The sequence below is a fragment of the Aulonocara sp. 'chitande type north' Nkhata Bay genome, linkage group LG13, assembly GCF_057382095.1.
Source record: "Aulonocara sp. 'chitande type north' Nkhata Bay isolate Kocher_YH1m ecotype deep benthic linkage group LG13, A_spYH_male_GT1.1, whole genome shotgun sequence".
In the NCBI taxonomy this organism is placed as follows: domain Eukaryota; kingdom Metazoa; phylum Chordata; class Actinopteri; order Cichliformes; family Cichlidae; genus Aulonocara; species Aulonocara sp. 'chitande type north' Nkhata Bay.
In genome coordinates, this window is record NC_141356.1 from 20,159,195 (window position 1) to 20,181,333 (window position 22,139).

The 22,139-nt window shown below is 41.8% G+C and overlaps 1 protein-coding gene across 2 annotated transcripts in view; it reads left to right on the top strand.

Moving 5' to 3' along the window:
* Positions 1-22,139, top strand: part of sdccag8 (SHH signaling and ciliogenesis regulator sdccag8) — a 51,603-nt gene continuing 29,464 nt past the window's right edge. The window contains exons 1-13 of one of the 2 annotated variants that reach the window (XM_086259088.1): positions 1-235; positions 1,203-1,364; positions 2,422-2,507; positions 2,960-3,058; positions 3,157-3,282; positions 3,724-3,816; positions 4,064-4,128; positions 4,835-5,035; positions 5,183-5,321; positions 5,647-5,799; positions 6,171-6,305; positions 7,208-7,324; positions 8,215-8,357. In XM_086259088.1, coding sequence (XP_086115214.1) covers positions 169-235; positions 1,203-1,364; positions 2,422-2,507; positions 2,960-3,058; positions 3,157-3,282; positions 3,724-3,816; positions 4,064-4,128; positions 4,835-5,035; positions 5,183-5,321; positions 5,647-5,799; positions 6,171-6,305; positions 7,208-7,324; positions 8,215-8,357 — 1,586 coding nt within the window. In that variant the 5' untranslated portion in view covers positions 1-168. Of the gene's footprint in view, positions 309-1,202; positions 1,365-2,421; positions 2,508-2,959; positions 3,059-3,156; positions 3,283-3,723; positions 3,817-4,063; positions 4,129-4,834; positions 5,036-5,182; positions 5,322-5,646; positions 5,800-6,170; positions 6,306-7,207; positions 7,325-8,214; positions 8,358-22,139 lie in introns of both variants that reach the window. The other variant, XM_086259089.1, reaches the window with a different exon arrangement.

The following is a 22,139-nucleotide window of genomic DNA, read 5'->3' on the forward strand; positions in this document are numbered from 1 at the left end:
TAAAGGGAACTGTTCTCGGGCGATACTGGTTAATGAACTAAGCACAGCTCCATTGGGATTTGACGACCGTTACGTCGTGCTCGATGTGATGGTTGTTGCTTTGATTGTTGTACGTAGCCTAGCATGTTTCCTTAGTTAACAGTGCGATTTAACGACGATTAAACATCCATGAAACCGACAGACTCGGATGAAGATGAAGCAGAGCACCCAAGCTCCATGCAGAAGGAGCTGAGGCGTATGTTAATGTTTTGTCGTGCTACGTTTGCTAACCTGTTTGAATGGGCAGCTCAAGAGAGCGTCGTTGGATGGTTAGTTAGCACATAGTAAGATGACACCGACTTGGTGTATTAAATTTATGCCGCCAGAGCCCAATAGAGCATTATCTCTATAGGTATGTTACCGAAAAGAACTATTATTGGTGGAAAAGTACAGGTGACAGGCACATGACTGCCACCTGTTGCTGCTGGGGCAGCAGATGAGGACACTTCACAGAACATAAGTGTCAATGCAATCTTAAACCAAAAGAAAACACAAGCTGACAATAAAATGAAGCTTCAGATTCTGAATCCAGGCGCTCAAAGTGCAGCTAAAAAGGAGACATGATCTCATGTGAACCGGACCAGGGAAACTGCCCTTTCTGCCAGTGTACAGAAGTTTAACTACATATTTAATCCCCGAGATTTGTTAGCATGACTCTTTGGGCTGAAAGTCAAAGAACTAAATGTGTAAAATTGCAGAAATCTAAATTTTAATTACTTTGGTGTAGTATGAATGACCATGGAGGAGGTCTTTATCAGTATGAAAACTTGTGAAAATACAATTAAAAGTCCAAGATTTCTGTTCTCCTTCTCCTTTCCAAAGCCATTTAGTGGGCCAGTTTGAAGCCTTTGCTGGGCCGATTCTGGACCCCGGGCCTTATGATTGGCACCACTGCTCTAAAGCTTTCATTTTAGGATGCATTGCCTGCCCTAAGCAAAATAAAAGCTTTGCATTATTTGGCTTCTGATTGGCTAAAATAAATAGGTGAAATTGAGATTGTACAGCTTAGTTTTTGTGCAAGTGCCACCTGCTTACCTTCGTGAACACAACACTGGTGGTGTATTTGTTTGCTGTATAGACATGACTTCTTTGGTTGTCTGTGCATTTCATCAAATAAATGATATACTATGTTACACTGGCATCTATGTGTATGCTGAATTCAGAGCGGGCCAACCAAAGCATCCAGCATCTGAGCAGTGCTCCGCTGCAGCTGGACCCTGATGGAGATGAGGTGGAGGAGGTCAGAGGTGGTGATGAAGACCATTATACAACCATGGCCGAAGAGGACAAGGCTGCATGGAACCAAAAGTCACAGAGTGAAGCAGGTGACTGATTGAATACATAGAAAGTTGATTCTGTTCACTTGTAAACTGACCTTACACCAACCAAGTAACTTTTTCTGCAGACTGCAGGCTTTCTCAACCTTATAAACAGTATAGTTGCATAATGACAGAAATTGGCGCAACTGACTAACAATGTGCAATGAGCTCAGTCCCGTGATTGTTAATATGCCAACTGTCATGACCACTGATCAGTGAGGAGTGGCTAAAGCATTGCAAGATTGTGAAAGATGTACTCTTAGGCCTCCTCCAGTGTTAAAAAATGGTCACCTCTCTTTTTACTTCCTACCAGCCTGGGATGCAAACTTCCTCAACATTGAAAGATTGGGCAGTACCCTGTAGGTATAATTACATGCAGTCTTGGCTTGACAAACTGAATATTCTGTGTTGTCCCGTCTGCCAGTGGTTGTTTGGGTTCTCTGATAATGTATAATTTACTGCAGTCGTCTTGGCAGCTGCATGTACTGTATTACTGTGTCTGTTCTGGGGCACCCGATCATTGAGGTGGACCACTTTTTGATGGATCATCTTTTGGTGTTTCAAACCACAGAAACATGGTGTTTTGAAAAAAGAAAAATGCATCTCAGCTGTTCTGATACTCCCGAAACATAAGAGATCAGATTGTTTCCTTAGGCAGCAGTTGTCCTTCTTCTCTCCTGGATCGCTCATAGCATTCTTCCCATCTTTGACTAACCAACCTGTGATAACCACATTTTAATAAGGAGCTCTTTGATATGACGTTCTTTTGCTTCCCTAGCTGCTGTGTATGTGGGGATGGTGTTTGCTCTAAAAAGAACCACAATGGTGCTAAATTATGCACTTGTACTGCTTATAAGGCTGGGAAACGTGCAGTCAGCTGAGACCGAAGAAGTTACTTGGATGAGTGATGAAATGTTTCTGATTAGTTGTAAGTCGGTTATGTGATAAAACTCAGCCCTTACAGTGGGGTATCGTGAGATTTCCCCTCTCAGTCTTTTTACACAAAGTTTAAATAAAGTGTTTATGTGTTTGTGTACATACTTATTTCTTATGTCTTTTGTAGTTAATCAGCTGAAGAGCCTTCTGCTGAAGCAGGGCAGAGAAATTCCCACACCTGTCTCCCCTTCCAAGAAACAGTCTCCATCCAAGGTAGAATGAGCAGTTGTGCATGGTTTAACATTTAAATGCGTTAGATCTGACGAAGGCCTGTTACAGAACTGATACTCAGATTAGGAGCAATTCTCCATACTTGAATGTACCATGGTTTTATAGTTCACTAAAATGAAAGAAAAAACTAAAAGTAGGTGTGAAAACTAAGTGAAATAAACTAAAAATAAACAGGAAAGGCCCTCAGTTTTAGTTTTTGTCATTCTAGCAAGCATCAGGAAGCCTTGTAAATTTGTTAAAATTTGTCACAGACTCACTTTCTAATAATAAAAAAGTAAAATTAAAAAAAATGTGCTAAAAGTGAAATGTGCAAAGCCGCTTTGAAAACAAATGAAAGCTAAACTGAAATAAAATGGAATTAAAACTGACTTCAGTTGCGGCTCTTCTGTGTTTTGGCTTTTATTTTTTACTCTTCTTTCCCTTTTGCATGGCAGGAGGGGATGTCCAGTTTACCTGCCTTTCAGGATTTGGTTCCTGTATTTCACAAGTCAGAATACATCCAACATCTGGAAGCTGAGGTTAAATTCTGTAAGGTCTGTGTGCACAAATGTACGTGTGTGGGCGCGTCCTTCATTCCCAGTGTGCTAATGTGAACGGATGTTAATCGGCTTCTCTGTTTGTGTGACTTCAGGAGGAGCTGCAGGGAATGAAACAGCGGATCAGAGTAGTGGTGGTGGAAAATGAGAAGTTACGTTCAGAACTGAAAGCCGAAGCTGTGGATGAATCCCTAAAAGATTACACGATCCGAAACTCCACGGTAATTTGTGCGTGTGTGAAAATCATTGGTTTGATTTTTGTGTGTGTGAAAATGGTAATGCATGTAACAATGAAGGCACCTATAGTACAAACATAATAATGAGAGGAATAAAAAAGACTGAGGTTACCTTATGGCTCAGTCACACTTAAATAAAAATAGGACGGTCATTTCTTTGCAGCTTTGACACTCCAGCTTTGACAACAGCGACTGAGGCTTGAGGCTTGCATTAATCGTAGTCATGCTATGGTCTCCAAACGCTGTTTTCTTATTATATTATGACTGTTGCATTAGTCATTTTTCTCTGGACACTTTCAGTAGAGAGACACTAGAATATAAAGTTAACGTAGCAAAGTTTTTATAGTTCAACAGGCTGAATTTAAGCATCATAAAAGCATCTTTCAAATTAAAGATTTGGTCACCCGTTCCAATTTTTTTCCTCAGATGAATGAAGTCATCGACAACAGCCACGTAGCCTCCATTCGAGACCACAGTGTGCTACAGAAAGAAGAACACAACACATGGAAAAATGAGCTGGTAGGAAAGATGAGTCTCTACTGGTTGCCGTTCGGTTCTCTTTTACCTCAGTGTTCATCAGATTTTATGCGTCACAATAATGCACAATGGTCCCAGATTGTATTTTAAGATTTGTCTTTTTGCTAATTTCCTCCAATAAAACTTTAACAGTAGAAACATGAATTCTGTTTTTTAGTACATTTATATAGGAAGCTGTTGCAATAAATTTAATTTCATCCAGTTAGATTCAGATGTTTGTGCTCATCAGGAAAAACTGAAGGTGATCTACCAGGCCCAGATGGAAAGCTTGGAGGCCCAGGTCATCTCTCTCAGGTTAGTTCTTTGCGGCATCAAACGAGCAGAAACTCATCTGGGTCATTCCTTGAAGAAAAGGTCAGTTCCTCCCACTGACGCCCTCAGAGTCTGCAGATTGTTTTTTGTTTAGTCACTTTAGTATTTTAATGATACCCTGGAAAAAATGTTTATTTTGTACTAAATATTTTCCAAGTTAAAAGTGCAGAGGAGTTGGTTAAAAACAAAATGCTCATTTTTCAAGTTATTGTCTTCTTGTTTTTTTTTTGAGCTCAACATAAAATGTTCAGGGCTGAGAAAGACATTTATGCTCTATTTAAAACTGCAACCAGATCAAGTGGACACCCACTCAGTGTCACAGTGCAAAACACAAAACGTTTTTGTTCAGCATGAGTTTTTCAATAACCAACTTTGAGCATCAACATATAGTTTCAATAACCAAACTATTATTTGCTGTCAATGACGCGGTGTCACAGAAACATTCTGACCTGAATTTTTTTTTATCTGTCTTCTGGTAATTCACTGGAGAAAAATGTAAAAAGTCCATTTCTTGTAGGCTGGTCAAAATAAGTCATAGCTTACCTACATTTTTATACCAAGCCCATCTCTGATCCCCTCCGTTTCAAAACCTTAGTCATTTTTAACCCTAGCAAATGTACCTTATGTCTGTAAAAATCAGTTATCTTTAATTCTTTTTAGAACACTTTTCCTTCTCTGATATTTTCAGAAAGGATCTGTCAGTCAGTCAGAAGGAGTGCGAGGAGGTGAAGCTTCGCCTGAGACACAGGGAGAAGCAGGCCGCAGATGCACTGAAGGCTGATGGAGCTCCTCGTGTGGCAGGATTGTGCCTGAAGTGTGCACAGCACGAAGCTGTGTTGGCTGGGACTCACACAAACCTGCATGTCCAGGCTATTGACAGGCTCACAAAGTCAGTGGTAACAAATGCTTCCTGCAGAATCAATCAGACGTTAGCAGCAGCATACTGACTGCGTAAACCATAGCATTAGTTTAGACTTAGACTTAAGTGTACCATCCAGATTCTGCTTTTAATTCCTTTTTGTCTGATTTTTCTCAGAGAGCGTGATGAGTTACTGGTGGCTCTGCGTGCTGTGAGGACCAGTCAGCAAGAGACACAACAGAGGGAGTGGTCAGCCTGTCTCCAGGTCAAACAGGCTGTGGAGATGGCGGAGGAAGCAAACCTGCAGAAAGCTAGGGTCAGAGAAACATCCTCACACACAACTTTCCAGCTGACCGCCATCTTTGCTTAATACAGTTAATATTTAGAATGCATTGCATTTGTTAATGCTCAGATTTACCTATTTATAAGCTACACACACTGTATACATATACAGTACAAGCTTATGGGAATACCACTATCATATACATCCACTAGAGGGTACTCAAACATTGCCTTGAAATTAAGGACATATTCAGCTTTCATATGTTCTTCAACCTCGGTGTTGACTCACAACATCATTTTTTGTTTTCTTTACAGCTGGTTATTACTCTGTTAACCCTTCTGTTTTTGTACACATGCAGGTGGAGGTGCAGTGCGAGCAGTTGTCCAGGGAGCTGGCTCGACAGAGAGAACAGCTCGACCGAGACGCACACGGTTTGCAGCAGAGACTGGCTGAGGCCAGAGAGGAGGGCCGAGCAGAGGCCCGCAAACAAAAAGAGGAGCTGACGAATATAGTTAGTCTTACTTTTCATGTACATGATTATTAGTCGCAGAATTGGGAAATTCACAGAAGAAGTGGATTACAGAAGAATGAGTCTGTTCATTTGCCTGTAAAATACTGTAAATAACTATATTAACAGACAAATTTAAAAAAATACTCTTTTAATGAAACATTAAGTAGTAAAAAGTAGGAAATTGAATCATTGCTGTTTGGTTTTGCAGTAGCTATTGTATATTTCTTGTACTTAGAGTTTATGTCTGTTATGTTTTGTACGGTAATGATACCCTAAAAAAAATGTTTGTATTTGCAGGACATTTTACTTGAATTCTGAGTGACGCTGCAGTGAAATGGCCACTGAAATGGTGTACTGTGTTTGTCTGTCAGGTGTCTGGCCTTTCCCAGCGTGTCGCTGAGTTGGAAGGACAGCTAGACAGAGCTCTCAGAGACAAGAGTTCACTGACCAGTCAGCTGGAGGACACTCTCCGCACACTTACCAGCCAGGAACAAGAAAACACAAAGGTATCGGATGCTGTTTGCGCAAGAAAACTTTGTGTCAGTATGTCTTCTTATTTCTTATTGATGGCATGATGAGCATTTCAAATAAGCATGAGCCAGCGTTTGTCTTTAGAAGTGTGGGATTGAAAAAGCAAAAAGCTCTTTTGTTGTTGTTTAAAAAAGTAGAACTATTAATTTTAAGGACCCACATGCTTCACTATCTACTTGCATTTAATTTCTAAATCCACTGGATGGCAGCAAAAGATAATCTATTCCAACTTTATATTCAGTTTTTGAACACGTAAATGCAAGAGCATATTTTTCTTTCATTAATATTTGTATTTATTTTGAACAATTCAAGAACAAAAACAAAAATAAACCAAGTGAATCGAAAGAAAAAGCGAACAGCAATCTGCTCCTCTCAATCGACACATGGCAACCCACAGGCTGAAAAAGACTTCAGAAAAAGACAAACAAAGTGTGTGGGTTCACACAAAATTCAACCCTCATATCATTTTACAAATCTTAAAAAAATAAAACTTAGTTTACAACAAACAGCCAGATTCAAATCTTTCTAATAATTCAAAGAGATTCTCAAAACTTTTCAAATGCGTCTTATTTGTGTTTGTTTCTTAATCCTTCTAGGGGAGGATTGGAGATTAAACATCACAGTGCTTTTATATTTTTGGTGAAAGACTGAATTAGTAGGTGCTTTTAGGGATGATGAAATGTGAAACTAGTCAAATACACGAGTGTAAAAACATTGAGCCTGGGAACGAGACAGTCTGATGATTTAGATGGGTGATTTTCAAAGTAAGGACATGATAGGATAATAAAAAGAAAATCAATAAATGATGAAGCATTGAATGTGACATACTTGTTAATTAAAAGACCGCCTTTGTTTAATGAGGACTATTCATCTATAGGTATGTGTGGATCTGAGATATCAGCTCAGCCAGGCCGCGCTGAAGAAACAGGAGGCTGAACGAGAGCTCAGAGAGCTCAACGCCAAGACCAGCAGACGGATGGAAAAGGCAGCACAGGTATGTGCCGATGTATTGATTAGTTAGGATTTATTTGATATTTGTTTAAGTCGGCTACAGACCCAGTATTTTGTAGAGTTGATTGTTTCATAAATAGTCTTTATTTTTCTTTTTTTGAGGGTCTGCAATGAAGCATAGCAAGCAAAATGAGTATTAAAACTCAAATTTTCCAAATTATTCTCAAGTTATTTGCACAAGCATCAATTATCCAAACTGTTAAAGGAACAGTTCACACCAAAATCAAATTTGCATACTTTTCCTTCAGCCTTTAGTGATATTAAGTGATAGAGATTGTTTTGGTGTGAACCTTTCCACTGTAGAAATGACAGCCTTCTTTTGAATATAATACAGCTAAATGACATTTTCCTTGTGGTGCTCAAAGCCCCACGGCATTGGCATTAACTTCTCTTTACAGAAGTCATGACCTGGCTACTAAAAGAAAGCTGACAGATGCACCACTCTACATGAGGAAGTATTGGTAGTAGTTTGGGATAACTCTGTCATGATTTCTAGAAATATATTTTATGTCTTTTAAGTGTATTTCGTGTGCTTTGAGCACCACAAGGCAAATGCCATAAAGAAGTCAGACATTGCTACACACCTCAAAAACTGGACAAGACGCACCAAAACAATCTATATGACTAAATGGCATTAAAGGTTCTGATTGATTTTGGGGTGAACTGTCCCTTTAAATTTAAATAATGAATGCAGGATATTCTGTGTTTCCATTTTGAGGTTCAGAAGATCAAACCTGATGTCCTTTTTTTGTCCTGCTCAGTTTTTACATGTTATTGTAACCAGGCTTTAATGTTTTGTTCATCTGAGGGCACAGGGTGGGTTGTTGTGAAAGATTTCCTCACCTCCTCTCTTCTTCCATCTCTGCGGGACAGGAAGTGGAAAGGCTGAGCTCAGAGCTGGTTGGCTGTCGGCAGCATCTGGAGGCGGTCCAAAAGGATGGGAGCCAATGGCAGGCCGAAGCCCTGAGCCTAGCAGAACAGCTGGCAAATGCCCAGCGCCAACTGCACCTCACCAGGTAGTACCTAATCCTATTATACATGCCACCACACTCACACACACACACAGTGCTCCCCTCTGTCCAGCTCCTGCCCAGCTCAGCCCAGTCCAGTCCAGTTCAGATCAGCACACCAACTGTACCGCACCAGGTAACAGCTAATCCTATTATACAAACCACACACACATAAACACACATGCGCGCCGCTGTGCCATGGTCCCGATACCAACTGGACCTCACTAGGTCACCTCTAATCCTGTTAAGCATGCCACAACATAATGCAACACAACACACACACACACACTGCCCACTCTGTGCCACCAGGCCAGTGCCCAACCCAGCAACAGCTCCAACAGAGCCAAAATGGCGCCTGAGCCTTTCTTCTGTCCCTGGCGCACACACACACACACACACAACAGTGCGGCTGATGGTCACTGGACAGCCTGGCCTCAGTGCCACCTGCCAGTGCCCTGCACCCGTCCTCACAACGGGCACTACCGGCACCCCTCCATTATCTTTCTATCTATTTTTGCACCATTCTGTCCTGCTTTTTCCAGCATCTCTATATCAAGACCTCTGATATTCTTTATGATTTCATCCCACCTATTTGGGCATAGATTCATATTTACTGCCACCTGCTCTTTTGTCCTTATCTGGCCTTTCTGTCTCCTCTTTAATTGAAACTAATCTCCCCTGTAACGTTATCCTATCGCTGTCCTCCCTTTGACGTTATTCTTTCTTTCCTTTCTTACTACGATCTTGTCTTTTTCTTCCCTCTGTCCCTCCTGTCATCCTCTGGCTGCTTTTTCCTTCCACACCATTCACCGCCAAGGCCACGCCAGCCAATGCCAGCCGCTCAGGGCACTCTCTCACCCCCGCTGCCCAAAGCCGAGGTGTTTGAGATGGGCACAGATGTGGTGGCGGTGTCCCGTGGTGCTGGAGGCTGCGGGATGCAAGTTTGTGCAATCTAAGTGTGTATATGTGTGTCTGGTTTAAGTGTGTGTGTCCACTGCTGCTTCTGGCTCTGATCTGTGTTTAAGTGTGTTTGTCTGTCAGCTGGCCAGCATTTACACACTGGTTTCATGACTGGCTGCTGTGTGTTTTTTGTTTTTTTTAAAAAGATGATGTAATGAGCGTGTGTGCGTGCGTGCACACGTGTGTGCATTTTGCAGCCAGCTGTGGAGAATGACATGCATATTAATGTGGCTACATGATGACTTTGACCTGTACTAGAGGAGCTACTGGACGAAACCATTTTACTGCCATGTGTGCGCCTGTATGTGCATGAGAGAGTTTATAGTTTTATCTGTCCTCAGTTGCATACTAGATGTTTGACAGCTGTTGACTTGGCTAAGCATGTAGCCATTCAGATTCAATTTTGGTCATTAGCAGTGAAAACCACTTCTGATAGAGATTTAATATGGCTGCTTCTTTTTTTTTAAACAGTTTTAGATGAGAAGAAGTCTTAAGTCTTTGCACACAGTAACACCTTTAGTCACATTTAAAGGCAAAAGAGTATAAGAGTATAAAAATGATTAATACCCATAACCGCCCCTGGTTTTAAGCTTGGATGGTTCCATAATAGTGCGGTGGTTTGCACATTTTTCTGACAGCTGAAAGATTCCTGGTTTGACGCTGAAAGGAGACACAATGAAACCTGTGGAGCTACCTGCTATGACGACTCTCCCGTGAATAAGGCAGCAGCTGAAAGTTGCTTTTTATAGCAGCTGGCTGACAGTTGATTTCCACTTCTGCTGTAAATCTTTGTTGATTCTACAATGTAACCAATGCAAGTGGCCTTCTGCAATGTGTTTATTATCTTGTGGTTGTGGCTCAGTGTTTTAAATGCAGTGCTACCCAAAAATCCTGGGAGATTTTCCCCCTTTTTTGTACATTCCCACTCCCAATAGTTTGGCAGTCTCCCCTCAAGAATTTGACCACATCTGTAAGTACTAATATTAAGGCTATGATTGTAATTTCTCATGTTTAGATGATAATTCTTATTCTTTCTCTGATTCATTCAGAAACTGCAGTGAAAAATAGCTAGAAACACACACAGGAGGAACACACCTAATAGGCCAATCACAATAGCTGCAGGCTGGGTCGATGTGACGTCTAGTTATAGTTCCATGGAGGTGCATGTCAGGTTAAGGCGTAGTTTAAATGGTAGTTTTTCAGATGTTTCTGCAGTTACAGTTTCCTAACACAGAGGTATCAATCCACCACGAGTTGTTGTGCTGTTACAGTAAATGTTGAACACCGTTTGACTGTACAGACTAAAGGTTTGTCCGTCTGAGATGCACTTTAAAGCAGTTTCAACTCATTACTTTTGATATTTGGTTAATCATTACTCTGAGCTCTGAAGGAAAAAGTCTGCCGAGGACACAGAAAGCTGTCCAGCAGGCCTGTTTCCAAAAAGCAGTTTTCTTAGAAGTGTGCAAAGTCTTAACATCCATACATGGATATGGGATCTCTGTTGATTTAACTGCTTTAGAGAATGGTATATTTCACTCACATCTTAAAGATTCATCAAATTTGTGATGGTAAAAACCAAGTCTTAGCGGTGCAATGGCTCGGCACAAAAATGTATCCATGCAAAGATGGTAGCATACATGCATCGTACACACCTGTTGAAGTTTGGTCAAAGCCTTTGTCCCTCCTCAGCACTGCATTATGTTTGTTTTTTTCTCCCCCCCCCCTTTTACTTGTCATGTCCTCATCGCTTTTTTCTTTTGCCATTTCGAAATGAAACAAATAAACCTCAAGCGATTGTGTCTCTCTGCTCTTTCACTAGCTCTGTGTCATTCTCTTTCTGTCCATCTGTGGGCCTTCAGGGGTTATGCAGAGCTACATGTATTTCATTCATAGTCATGCCCTCTGCTGTTGTTCGCTACAGAGCCATCCAAGAGTCTTTGTAGCTTTACTGGGCTGTATTTTTGTTGGTGTGTGTGTGTGTGTGTGTGTGTGTGTGTTGTTGGAGAGTAAGAGGAGAGGGTGAGATTCACGGTAGCAAGGCTGGAAGGCATTTATATGGCCAGCCTTCGAAGGCAGCTCTTTGATTTTTCTCTTTGCAACTTGCTCGCTCCTCTCTTTCATTCGGTCCACCTCTCGTGGCGCAAATGATCACAGCTCGCCTTCAAACAGGGGGGACATGAAGCGCAGACAGCTTCTGTTTGATTTCTGATAGCCCTACCTTCCTTCCTGATAAACACATACATATAATATGGACACACACACTCACACACATATTTGTTTGTACAACGGCATCTTTGCAAACGTGCACGCCGATATTCACATCAGTCTAACCCACATGCCTGTACACAAAGACGCAAACACACGCGCTCACACACAGATGCAAGCACGCATCCGGGGGTCCCATGGCGGCTGGTGCGCTGCGCTGTGCTCCAGGATTGGATCATCAGCCAGCTGTGAGTTGGACAGCCCAGGATCTGTCCTAATCCCCGCCACTCTGTTCACATCGCCTCACATGCGCACACACACTCTCCAGTCCCGGCCCCAACCCAGCAGAGGGCTTTACTAAGTTTGTTTTGTTTGTTTGCTCCCGCCTTTCTTCACTTTCTTTCTTTTCTTCTTTCCATGTCTCCATCCGGCCTCATCCCAAAGGCCATAGTGAAAACTGCCCAGCATAACTTCTCTTTCAACACATGCCAGATAGGACTGAGATGTGTGTTTGCATGCGTTAGTGTATCCATGGTTAGTTGAGACCTGTGGGCCTGCATTGTGTTTGAGCCGAGATGAATGTCTGAGGCTCCAGATCTTCCACCGGTTTTGTTATCCCCATGAAATCAAGCATCCATGTTCATTAGGGTGCTTGCTTAGAGATGTAGATGGACCTGGAGCTTCAAACTGCTTCTGTGAATAAGTTTACTTGCGCTCAGTTTTTCCACCTAAAACTTCTGTGTGGAGTCTTCAGCCAGGAAATATCTGAACATGCTGGTCCATATAATCTGTGCCTGTATGTGACAAACACCTGAAGAACGAGTCTTCAGTTGAAATTGTCCTGGCAGCAAATTTGCCGAGGAGGCTGAATAAACCTCTTATGAGAAAATCTGCAGTGATGATTATCTGTGAATATCTGGTTAAAAATCCTATCAGCAAATGTTCATCTTTATGCATTTGGGGTCACAGTTTCCAAAGGTTGATACTGGATAATGCAGAGCGGGCTGTGAGATGGGGAAGGTCTTTTGGGTTTGGATCAGCGTGTCCTGATCTGTTCTTTGGCAGTTGTGCTAAGTGCACCCACTGCAGCAGTATTGCATGCTAACAGTCCTATTTGAAAGAGTCAAATGTTTATGACCCAGGAGGCCACAGTTTGCCTTCCATTAGGACCTTTGTGCTTGGCGCTATGTCTTGTCTTCTCTTCAGTGTGTGAATGTCTGTGTGAATGGGTGGATGACTGGATATGTAAAGCGCTTTGGGGTCTTTAGGGACTAGTAAAGCGCTATATAAATACAGGCCATTTACCATTTTTACCATTCTCTTAAACTTGCTCCTTCATTTGCTTGTGAGGTTTAGGCCCTTAAAAAGTATTAGATTAGGATTAGCTAGAAATATTGGTTTGGGTTAAAACATCCCTCTTCAAAATGATGATAAAATGATGCTTATCCCACAAGTCAAGGGATAAGCATGCAGGTGGAATTGAGAACTAAGTTTTGTACAGTTAGGTCCATATATATTGGGACACTGACGCAAGTTTAGTTTGGTTTTATTTGTTTGATAAAACATATTACAATTATAGTTATATAATGTACATGGATATAATGTGTAGACTCTAAGCTTTCATTTGAGGGTGTCCACATTCAAATTGGATGGAGGGTTTAGGAGTTTCAGCCTCTTAACCTGTGCCACCTTCGTTTTAAAGAGAACAAAAGTAATAGGACAATTGACTCTGTTGTTTCATGGGCACGTGTGGGCAATTCGTTGATTATGTCATTTTAAATTGAGCAGATAAAAAGCCTGGAGTTGATTTCAAGTGTGGTGCTTGCATGTGGAAGAGTTTGCTGTGAACAGACAACGTGCGGTCAAAGAAGCTTCCCATGCAGGTGAACAAGCCATTCTTAAACTGGGAAAACAGGAAAAAAAACACATCAGAGAAATTCCTACAATATTAGGAGTGGCAGAATCTACAGTTTGGTACAGCGGTCCCCAACCCACGGGCCTTGGACCGGTACCAGTCCGTGAGTCGTTTGGTACCGGGCCGCGAGAGTTGAGGCGAAGGTGTGAAATGTATGGTTTTCAGGGTTTTTATTGGTTTTCAGTGTTATTTTGTTATCGTTTTTATCATTAACTCGGTGTCCCTGTCCCGTGGCGCAAAAAAGGTTGGGGACCGCTGGTTTAGTACATCCTGAGAAAGAAAGAAAGCACTGGTGAAAACAAAAAGACCTGGGCGTCCATGGATGACAACAGTGGTGGATGATCGCAGAATCATTTCTATGGTGAAGAGAACAACCAAGAACAACCAGCCAAGTGAACAACACTCTCCAGGAAGTAGGCGTATTAAAGTCTACCATAAAGAGAAGACTGCATGAAAGTAAATACAGAGGATTCACTGCAAGGTGCAAGCCACTCATAAGTCTTCGTAATAAAAAAGCTAGATTGGAAAAACATCTAATATAACTGAACACAGTTTTCAGATCAACCTCTACCAGAATAATGACAAGAAAAAACTATGGAGAAGGTGTGGAACAGCTCATGATCGAAAGCATACCACATCATCTGTAACACACGGCGGAGGCAGTGCAATGGGTTTGGTGTGCATGGCTGCCAGTGGCACTGGGACACTAGTGTTTATTGATGCTGTGACACAGCACAGAAGCAGCTGAGTGAATTCGGAGGTGTTCAGAGACATACTGTCTGCTCAAATCCAGGTAAATGCAGTCAAATTGGTTGGATGACGTTTCATAATACAGATGGATGATGACCCAAAACATACAGCCAAAGCAATCCAGGAGTTTATTAAGGCAAGTAAGTGGATTATTCTTGAATGGCCAAGTCAGTCACCTGGTCTTAACCCAACTGAGCATGCATTTCATTTGCTGAAGACTAAACTTAGGCCCACAAACAAACAGCAACTGAAAGCTGCTGCAGTAAAGGTCTTTGTGTTCAACCCACTGAATCAAAGCTGAAAGTCAACTGCATCTGAGTTGTTTCATTTAAAAAAATTTGTGGTAATGTACAGAACCAAAATTAGGAAAAAGGTTGTCTCTGTTCTGATTAGAGATGGACCGATCCGATATTACGTATCGGTATCGGTCCGATACTGACCTAAATTACTGGATTGGATATCGGAGAGAAATAAAAAATTTAATCCGATCCATTAAATATCACAAAAGCAGCTCACAAAACTTGCGACATGGCATAACTCGGCTCTTAACTGTAGCACGTCGGAGCAGTATGCGTCACACGATAGAGCGGCTGTGGCGTGTGTTGTGGAAGTTTTCCATTAAATAAAGCCTGCAGACGAGCGGTGAGCGGTAGCTAACATTCTTTAATCCAAACACACAAAGAACAGAAAACCAAGTTGGTGGAGAGCCTGCATGACCACGGGGAGACAGTCAGCAGAGTCTCCCTGAGCCTAGTTAAATATCAGTTAAATATCAAAAGGCAGTGCACAGCTGTTTCACACATTAAGGTTCACACTCCCTTGCTACCTCCCAGAGTTCTGGAAGAGACAAAAGACTCTTCTTGTGGAGTGGTCTGCTTCCCCCAACTTCCTTACTACCCCTCCACCATTTGTCTTAATGAATGAGTGTGGAACATGTTTAAATCCAGTGGCACCAAGGCATTGTACAATAAAATAATGTGATTAATACATAAATAAAACAAATTCCTATAACATTGCAAGACCTGTCAGCTGTCTGGTTGAGCATTTGGAGCCTTGCTACCAAACCGGCATTTTATCTCCGAGGAAGTTATCCCAGAGAGAAGTAAAGCAAGTGTGTAAGTTCATCTCTGAATGTTTGTAAAGCATTCCAGCTTTATGCTTAACACCCGATATATGGAGCGACTGCCTCTTCTCTCCCCCTCCCTCTCCTGCTGCTACTTAAATCATGAAACTGATTAATGATCAGCTGATCGGCTTTTCTGTCGCGAGTCCATCTCTCTTGTTTGTTTATCGCCCACTTCGCGCCAGAAAGAGGAAACCAGCGGCTGAACAACAGCTTGATAATCTGTTGTTAGAATTTATTTAATATTACTTTCTACACCAGAATCCTTTTCTACGCAGCTGACGGCTGGTAACTGTGCAGGGGCGGATCTAGCAAAGTTTAGCCAGGGGGGCCATAGGGCATGAACAGGGAAAAGGGGGCACAAAGACATACTTTTCTTTCTTATTCTCATTTAAAATATCTAGCTTTTAATAAACAATTATCTGCATCTTACACCCAAAGTTTTAATCTGATGTAAAATGCATAGAAGTTCATTACTGTATATAGTAACTATTAAGTCTAATACACCCTAGTAAGCTAGTTTTGCTGGGAGTTTGCAACCCTATTAGTTAGGTTGCTTACTCTTTAAAATACCAGAATAGGGAGGATGGAGTAGGTTTACGTTTATTAGATTGATCAGTATTGCTGAACTATGAAATATTTTGGGTGCACTGTATTTTTTTGCATACAAGTATAACAGAATAGCTTTAGTGTTAGTTTGTTTTTAAACTTGAGTATGAACTTATACAAAATGCAGCAAGATATTACAAAAACAGTTTTATTGATTAAAAAACACACTATATCAGATTCATATCGGTATCGGCCGATATCCAAATTTATGATATCGGTATTGGTATCGGACATAAAAAAAGTGGTATCGTGCCATCTCTAGTCCAGATATTTATGAACCTAACTATGTAAGCCATGAGGCTGAAGCTTCTGTTGGCACTTTACACAAAGCCTTAGGTTTGGAAATAATCTTATTAAGAGGCCTTGGAAAAACACTTCCATTAGTGGGGGCTATACAGAGGTGCATATTCACTGATGTATTCAGAGCATATCCAACAGCGAGGTGAAGACACCATTGTTGATCTGCCATGTATTCTTGCTTTAACCAACAAATAGTTGCAGTAAATAGAAAAGATTTGGTAGACTTTGTACTGCATGAACTAACATCTTTCCTGCCTTTTGGCATCACTTTATATTTTCACAAATAGAAAGAAAAGTGAAAGGGCTGATTAATATTTTCTGATTGTGTAGTTGTTTATTGAAGTCTTTCTTGTGTTTCTTGTAGCTATGTTATGCATGCCATCACTGCATTGCTTTCTGCAGAAAACTTATATATATTTGGTACTAGACCAGGTCTGGTTAGGGCATAAGAGATGATGTATTAGAGATGCAAAAATGTGAGACATTTAAGGCACTTGTGAAATGATGGAATGCACCAAATTGGTAGTGTGGGAAATACAAAAGCAACCATATAGGCCAGGCAAGGAGAGAAGCATACATTGTGTATTTTAAGGCCACAGTCTCCTTTCTGTGACCCTGAAATCAGAAGATGGGTGCAAAGAGACACAGAGCGAGAGGGTTAGGCAGACAAAACTCTGGACCAACCGCTGTGACTCTTATACATGAAGTTCCCCAAACTCTATTAAACACGTCACGCTGCTGCGTTCCCTCTTTACCTCTACGTCGTTCTATTTTTTTCTCCCCTCTGTTGTACATCGTGATAGCAAGGTCTGGAAAGGCGGTGAACAGAACTGTGTGTGTGTGTGTGTGCGAGGGCGGAGAAGTGTAAATGAGGAAGGTGAGGCAGCAGATGCCGCGTCCCGCCAGAGGCTCACTTTGAGCAGCGAGTGAAATCTGGGCGCGACAAAACTGCTGCAAACCAACTCGGCGGGAGGCCCTTGTCCAATCACGGCCCGGAATAAAAGGGCCGGGGCGCCACGCGGGCTGCAGTCGCTCAGGAGAGGCGGGGGCCATAATGAACCTTCAAGCGCTGCCAGCGAACACACACACACACACACACACACACACACACACACACACACACACACACACACACACACACACTGCTTGAGCACAGCATCACTCTTTCTACCTGGCATTAAGAGTGTCTAACCACTGTCACCACGAACATGAATGCACTCTGCCTCTAAGGCAACTGTGTGCATGTATTCTTGTGTGTGCGCACATGCTTGGAGTATTCTTGTTTCGTGAACTGTATTGACTTGTTTGCGAGCGTGCAATTAGACGAGCGTGCGTGCACGTCTGTGTGTGAATGTTATGTGTTGATACCTTTGGGCTACACCTGTGTCTGTGAAGTTTGATGTGTGTGTCTCTGTGTGACAGCAGCAGTGCAGTGCCAGGTATGAGACTCACTGTGTGTTTCTGTGTGTGTGTGTTTGTGTGTGTGTGTGCCTGTCTGGTCGGCGGCCATGTTGTTGGGTAGCAGATGGCACCATGGTTGGCAGGGGAGGGGCTGCTTAGCACAACTAATCAGACAGTTACGGATAGGGCAGCTGGGAGGGCCGTCGGCCAGCCGTGTGTGCGTGTGTGTGTTTGTGTGTGTACCACAGAGTGCCATGATGTTGACAGTGGTGGGCCCGTTGGCCCGGTGACGAGACCTTGCCGTGTTCTTCTCTCCTCGCTGTCGGAGTGCCCTCTCTGCCATCGTGCCTCCTCGCCTCTCTCTCTTGCACTCTTCCTGCCTCTCTCGCTCAATCTGTTGAGACCTACTTGTTTGTGTCTTCGTTTTAGCTTTTTTAACTGTCTCCTTTGATCTTCCTGTCACTGCTGTATTTCTTTGGTTAACTGTTCAAAGGTTATGTTAATTTGCCATGAAACAGTTATTAAAATACTAGCAAATTTATACTGAAACCATTTTTGTACAGTTTTAATGGAATTGGCACTATACGTATAAAAATGTGACCCCTTGAGCAGGAACATGTCTGTTATGTTGATGTTTATTGACTTCGTGAAGTAGGTCAGTGTCTGAATGCCTTTTGAAATCATGCATAAAGTCACTAACATATTTCGTTTTCACCCGTGATCTTAATAAATGTATCTTCCTTCTATATTGGTGGTTCTTATGCTCTGCTTATGAGTCTTTTCCCTTTATTCTACCTGAGTGTGGATAACATTAAAGGAAATTTACCAGACTTGAGGCATCTGACTATCAGGTAATAGATCTAAGATGGTTCTTAGAACAGCATTACTACTGCATTAGTACATATGACTTTATGGCTTTGGCCTTACCAGGTACTCCCTGATCTCTTAAACATGTGTTTCATGTGCTGCGATTGTATTCTGCAGTGATTTTATACGATTAAATACTATTATTTTCATCATGCATGTAGGTTTAAAACAGTTTTCCAGTTAGGTGCAAGTGTGGATAGTTTATGTGGGGAAACACAGTAGTTTGAGCATTACAGAATTGCAATACAGAGAGAACTCATTCTTGTTAGGTTCTCAGCCAGTGCACGCATTTCTCACTAGTATTCACAACCTAAGTATTATATATAAACATGTTATATGTTATGGCTGATAACTGATAATGTGCAGCCATGGTATACTGTCCTTCTCACTCTTAACTCAGGAGCTTATTTATGTCTTTCGCAGTTAAAATGTAGATGCTATAAATTCACCAGAGAATATTCACACTCATTACTGTAAGTATGAAGATTGTTAAGCAGGACTGTAATCTATCCATCCGGCGAGGCTGAGAATGGATAGAAAAGACAGATCGCTGACTGTGAGACCTCAGGCAAGATGGAGGCAAATCTGTCGGCTACAACTGTTGCCACCCCAGCCAAGTGTGCCCTGGGACACTGGCCTACATACACACACTACTGCTAGAGGACAAAACGAAAGGGAGTACCAGCCCCCTGCCATCCATCCACCATCCACCCTTCACCTCATTCTGTACTCATCTTTTGCATATCTTTCTAAATAGGTATGGTGAGAAGGGTTTACCAGTAGCTCTATACGTTTTAGAGGATTGTGCTGAAGATCCAGTGCAGGTCCATTTTTTGAAATCTGTGTTTAAAAGTGTGTGTTGTTTTCGTGTGACCGTGTCATCTGTTCAACTTTTGTGCCTTTGCACACCCCTGCTGTGAGGGTGGCAGGATCAGTGGCGCTACCCAGTGCCCACTACCCAGTAGGCCCAGCTTTCATCCAACATGACAGAACCTCTCTCTGCCCCCCCCCCCCCCCCCCCCCCCCCCATTTCTCTTTTACATCTCTCATTCTCTTTTACCTGATTGATCTATCCTTTTGTCGTTTCATCCTCTTTTTTTCCTGCATAGCTGCTTTTTGTTCAGTTTTTTTCCCCTTCTTTTGCCTTCGTTCCATCAGCTTCTCTCTGTTACCCTGGGTGGACACAGCAGTGCCAACCGGTGCCACATAGGTAGTGGGCCAGTGCTGCCCTCAGCAGATTGTACTGGGAGTTGATCACAAAGAGCAGTAAGGAACAGAAGGATGAAAGATAAGATTGGAGCAAGGTAGCAGCTAAGTGGAGATGGAAGATACAGCAGGACAAATACTGAAAGGGGAGAGTGTCAAAGAGTTCAGACGGCATAGGAAAGTAATAATAATTATATACTGGGAGAAGACAGAAGGATCTACTCCTGCAAGCTAGATCTGAGAGATCAAATCAGGCAAAGCTGATAAAACCCCAAAACAAAATAAGAAATGTGATCAGTGTGGCTATAAGCACTAATAGGAGAAGCCCATGAAGGAGTGCTGTCCACTTTGGTGTCTATACATGACACCAGCAGCAGAACTAGCAGAAAAAACATGAAGAAGGACGATTTCTCCCCTTCCTGAGGTAATATAAAAAATTGCATTATTTGACCACTTTGGCCATTTTAATGAGTGAAAAAGCTTTTTGCTATTGGTACTTACAGCCATACTTTTAACATGATCCAATCAACTCTCCATGGTGACAACTCTGTAGCTGCTAGGCCTCTTCATTGGCACTTGCAGCTACATTTCAAGTGAATTAATATAATTTCCCTGCAGTGTATGTTGATGTGCTGCTCGTTCCAAACAAAGTGCCGTGCGAGCCAGGTTAAAGACGCCTTGACCTGATCCTGACAAACAAAGTGATCTAGTTGAGACCATAGACTGTGACATCACGCATAGTTTTCTGATTTCTGTATTCTGAAGCCTCAAGATTTGCTGTCTTTGGCAGCACATTATTTATTTAATTAGTTTTATTTTATTTTATTTTATTTTTTTTTTTTTTACCATAAAACCATATCTGGACAAGTTGGAAGCTTGTTTTGCAAGCTGTATTAATAAACTGAACAGGTGCAATGTACCGACAAACATCTGCTAATTAGTACTAAGTACGTAATGACTAATGATAAGGTACTAATAATTTTCACTCACCAAAGCACAACTTCTTGGATAGTCTGTACACAGCAAGCTGTATTATTTGTCAGATAATTGCATTAAGGATTGCATCAGCAGCAATCAGTGATACCAGTTAGCAGAGGTGAAGCCTAGCAAATCCTGCCCGGCTACAGCTCCCTGTGCCGGGACAGTTAATCAATGCAACCACTCCAGATGCAAAATGTATGAAAATTTAAACTTGTAAAGTCGTTCTGAATAATTCAAAAAGGAAAAAAAAAATAACTGTAAAGTATTTTAAGAAGAGGGGGCTCTGGGAATTTGTTCGACTTTCTTAGGCAGCCTCAAGTGGCCACCAGGGGAACTGCAGTTTCTGGCAACTCTAGTGGTTGCTACTTGGTAAAGACACATCTGATTATAAAGCCCAGGGGAGAGGAGAGACGTTGTCAGAGACACGAGGTATGAAAGTAAGGAGATGATTGAATTCACTGACGATGATTTGGGTGCATAAGGAGAGAAAGGTGGTGCATAGTCCTTTGAGCCTGTTACCTCCAAGCACACGACCCACTGTGAAGGCTGGTGGGTGTTTTAAATAACATCATGCATGTCTCCAGTAAGAAGTGAATTCCGTCACAGGTAGACGGTGCTCACGCCAGCAGAGATAAATTTGCTGTAGTACACAAGATTTGGACTTATAGTATAAGTACCTTTCTCACTCTTTCCTCTCTCTTTTCTCTCTCTCTTTTTTTTGTTGCATTGCATGTAAGTTAAGCATTTAACAGTAAGACAGTTGTAATCACAGATTTCTTTCTGTTTATTTGGGTAATTAACCAGAACCTTTTCTTATTATATTTGTCCCATAAAATTCACACAACAGGTATTAGACATACACTTTAAAAGATGCCTAATGAGAGGTAGCCTGGTTGAAATAATTAATTTTAAGCAGTCGTTTACCTTTTCTGCTAAAATAGATTTGACCTCGAGCACTGCCACATATGCTACCCACAACTATTTCTGCGGGGCACAGATTTGACACTGACGTTAGGTCTTTGGTTTCTGGATTGGGTCAATATGAGAGCATATTGTACGTATGCTGTGTGTTTATTTTTAAAAATCACAGATGCCTGCGCTGCCAGGCCGCTTTTCTTGTGTTAAGACCATCAGTCATCTGTGCCAATTAAGATTTTTAAACTTCTCTCGCTCTGTTTTGTGAGCAGATAGATGATGACAGAGGCCAATCAGCCACTAATTGCTTCAATCTAGAGCTGGGTTTTTTCTCTGAGGGAATGTGTGCTGTAACAGCAAATGTTTGTTTCTGCAGGGTCGTGTCTATTTGTAGCCGTCTGTGTGTATATGCATACATTTATTCATATGCATGGGAGATTAAACAGCTTTTCAGATGAGCGAAATTGCACACTTTTTTTTGTGCATACTTTTGCATATGTGTGTTACGGTTTGGGAGGCGAGGGGGTATATAAATTTTTTATTTATTTTTTTTTGC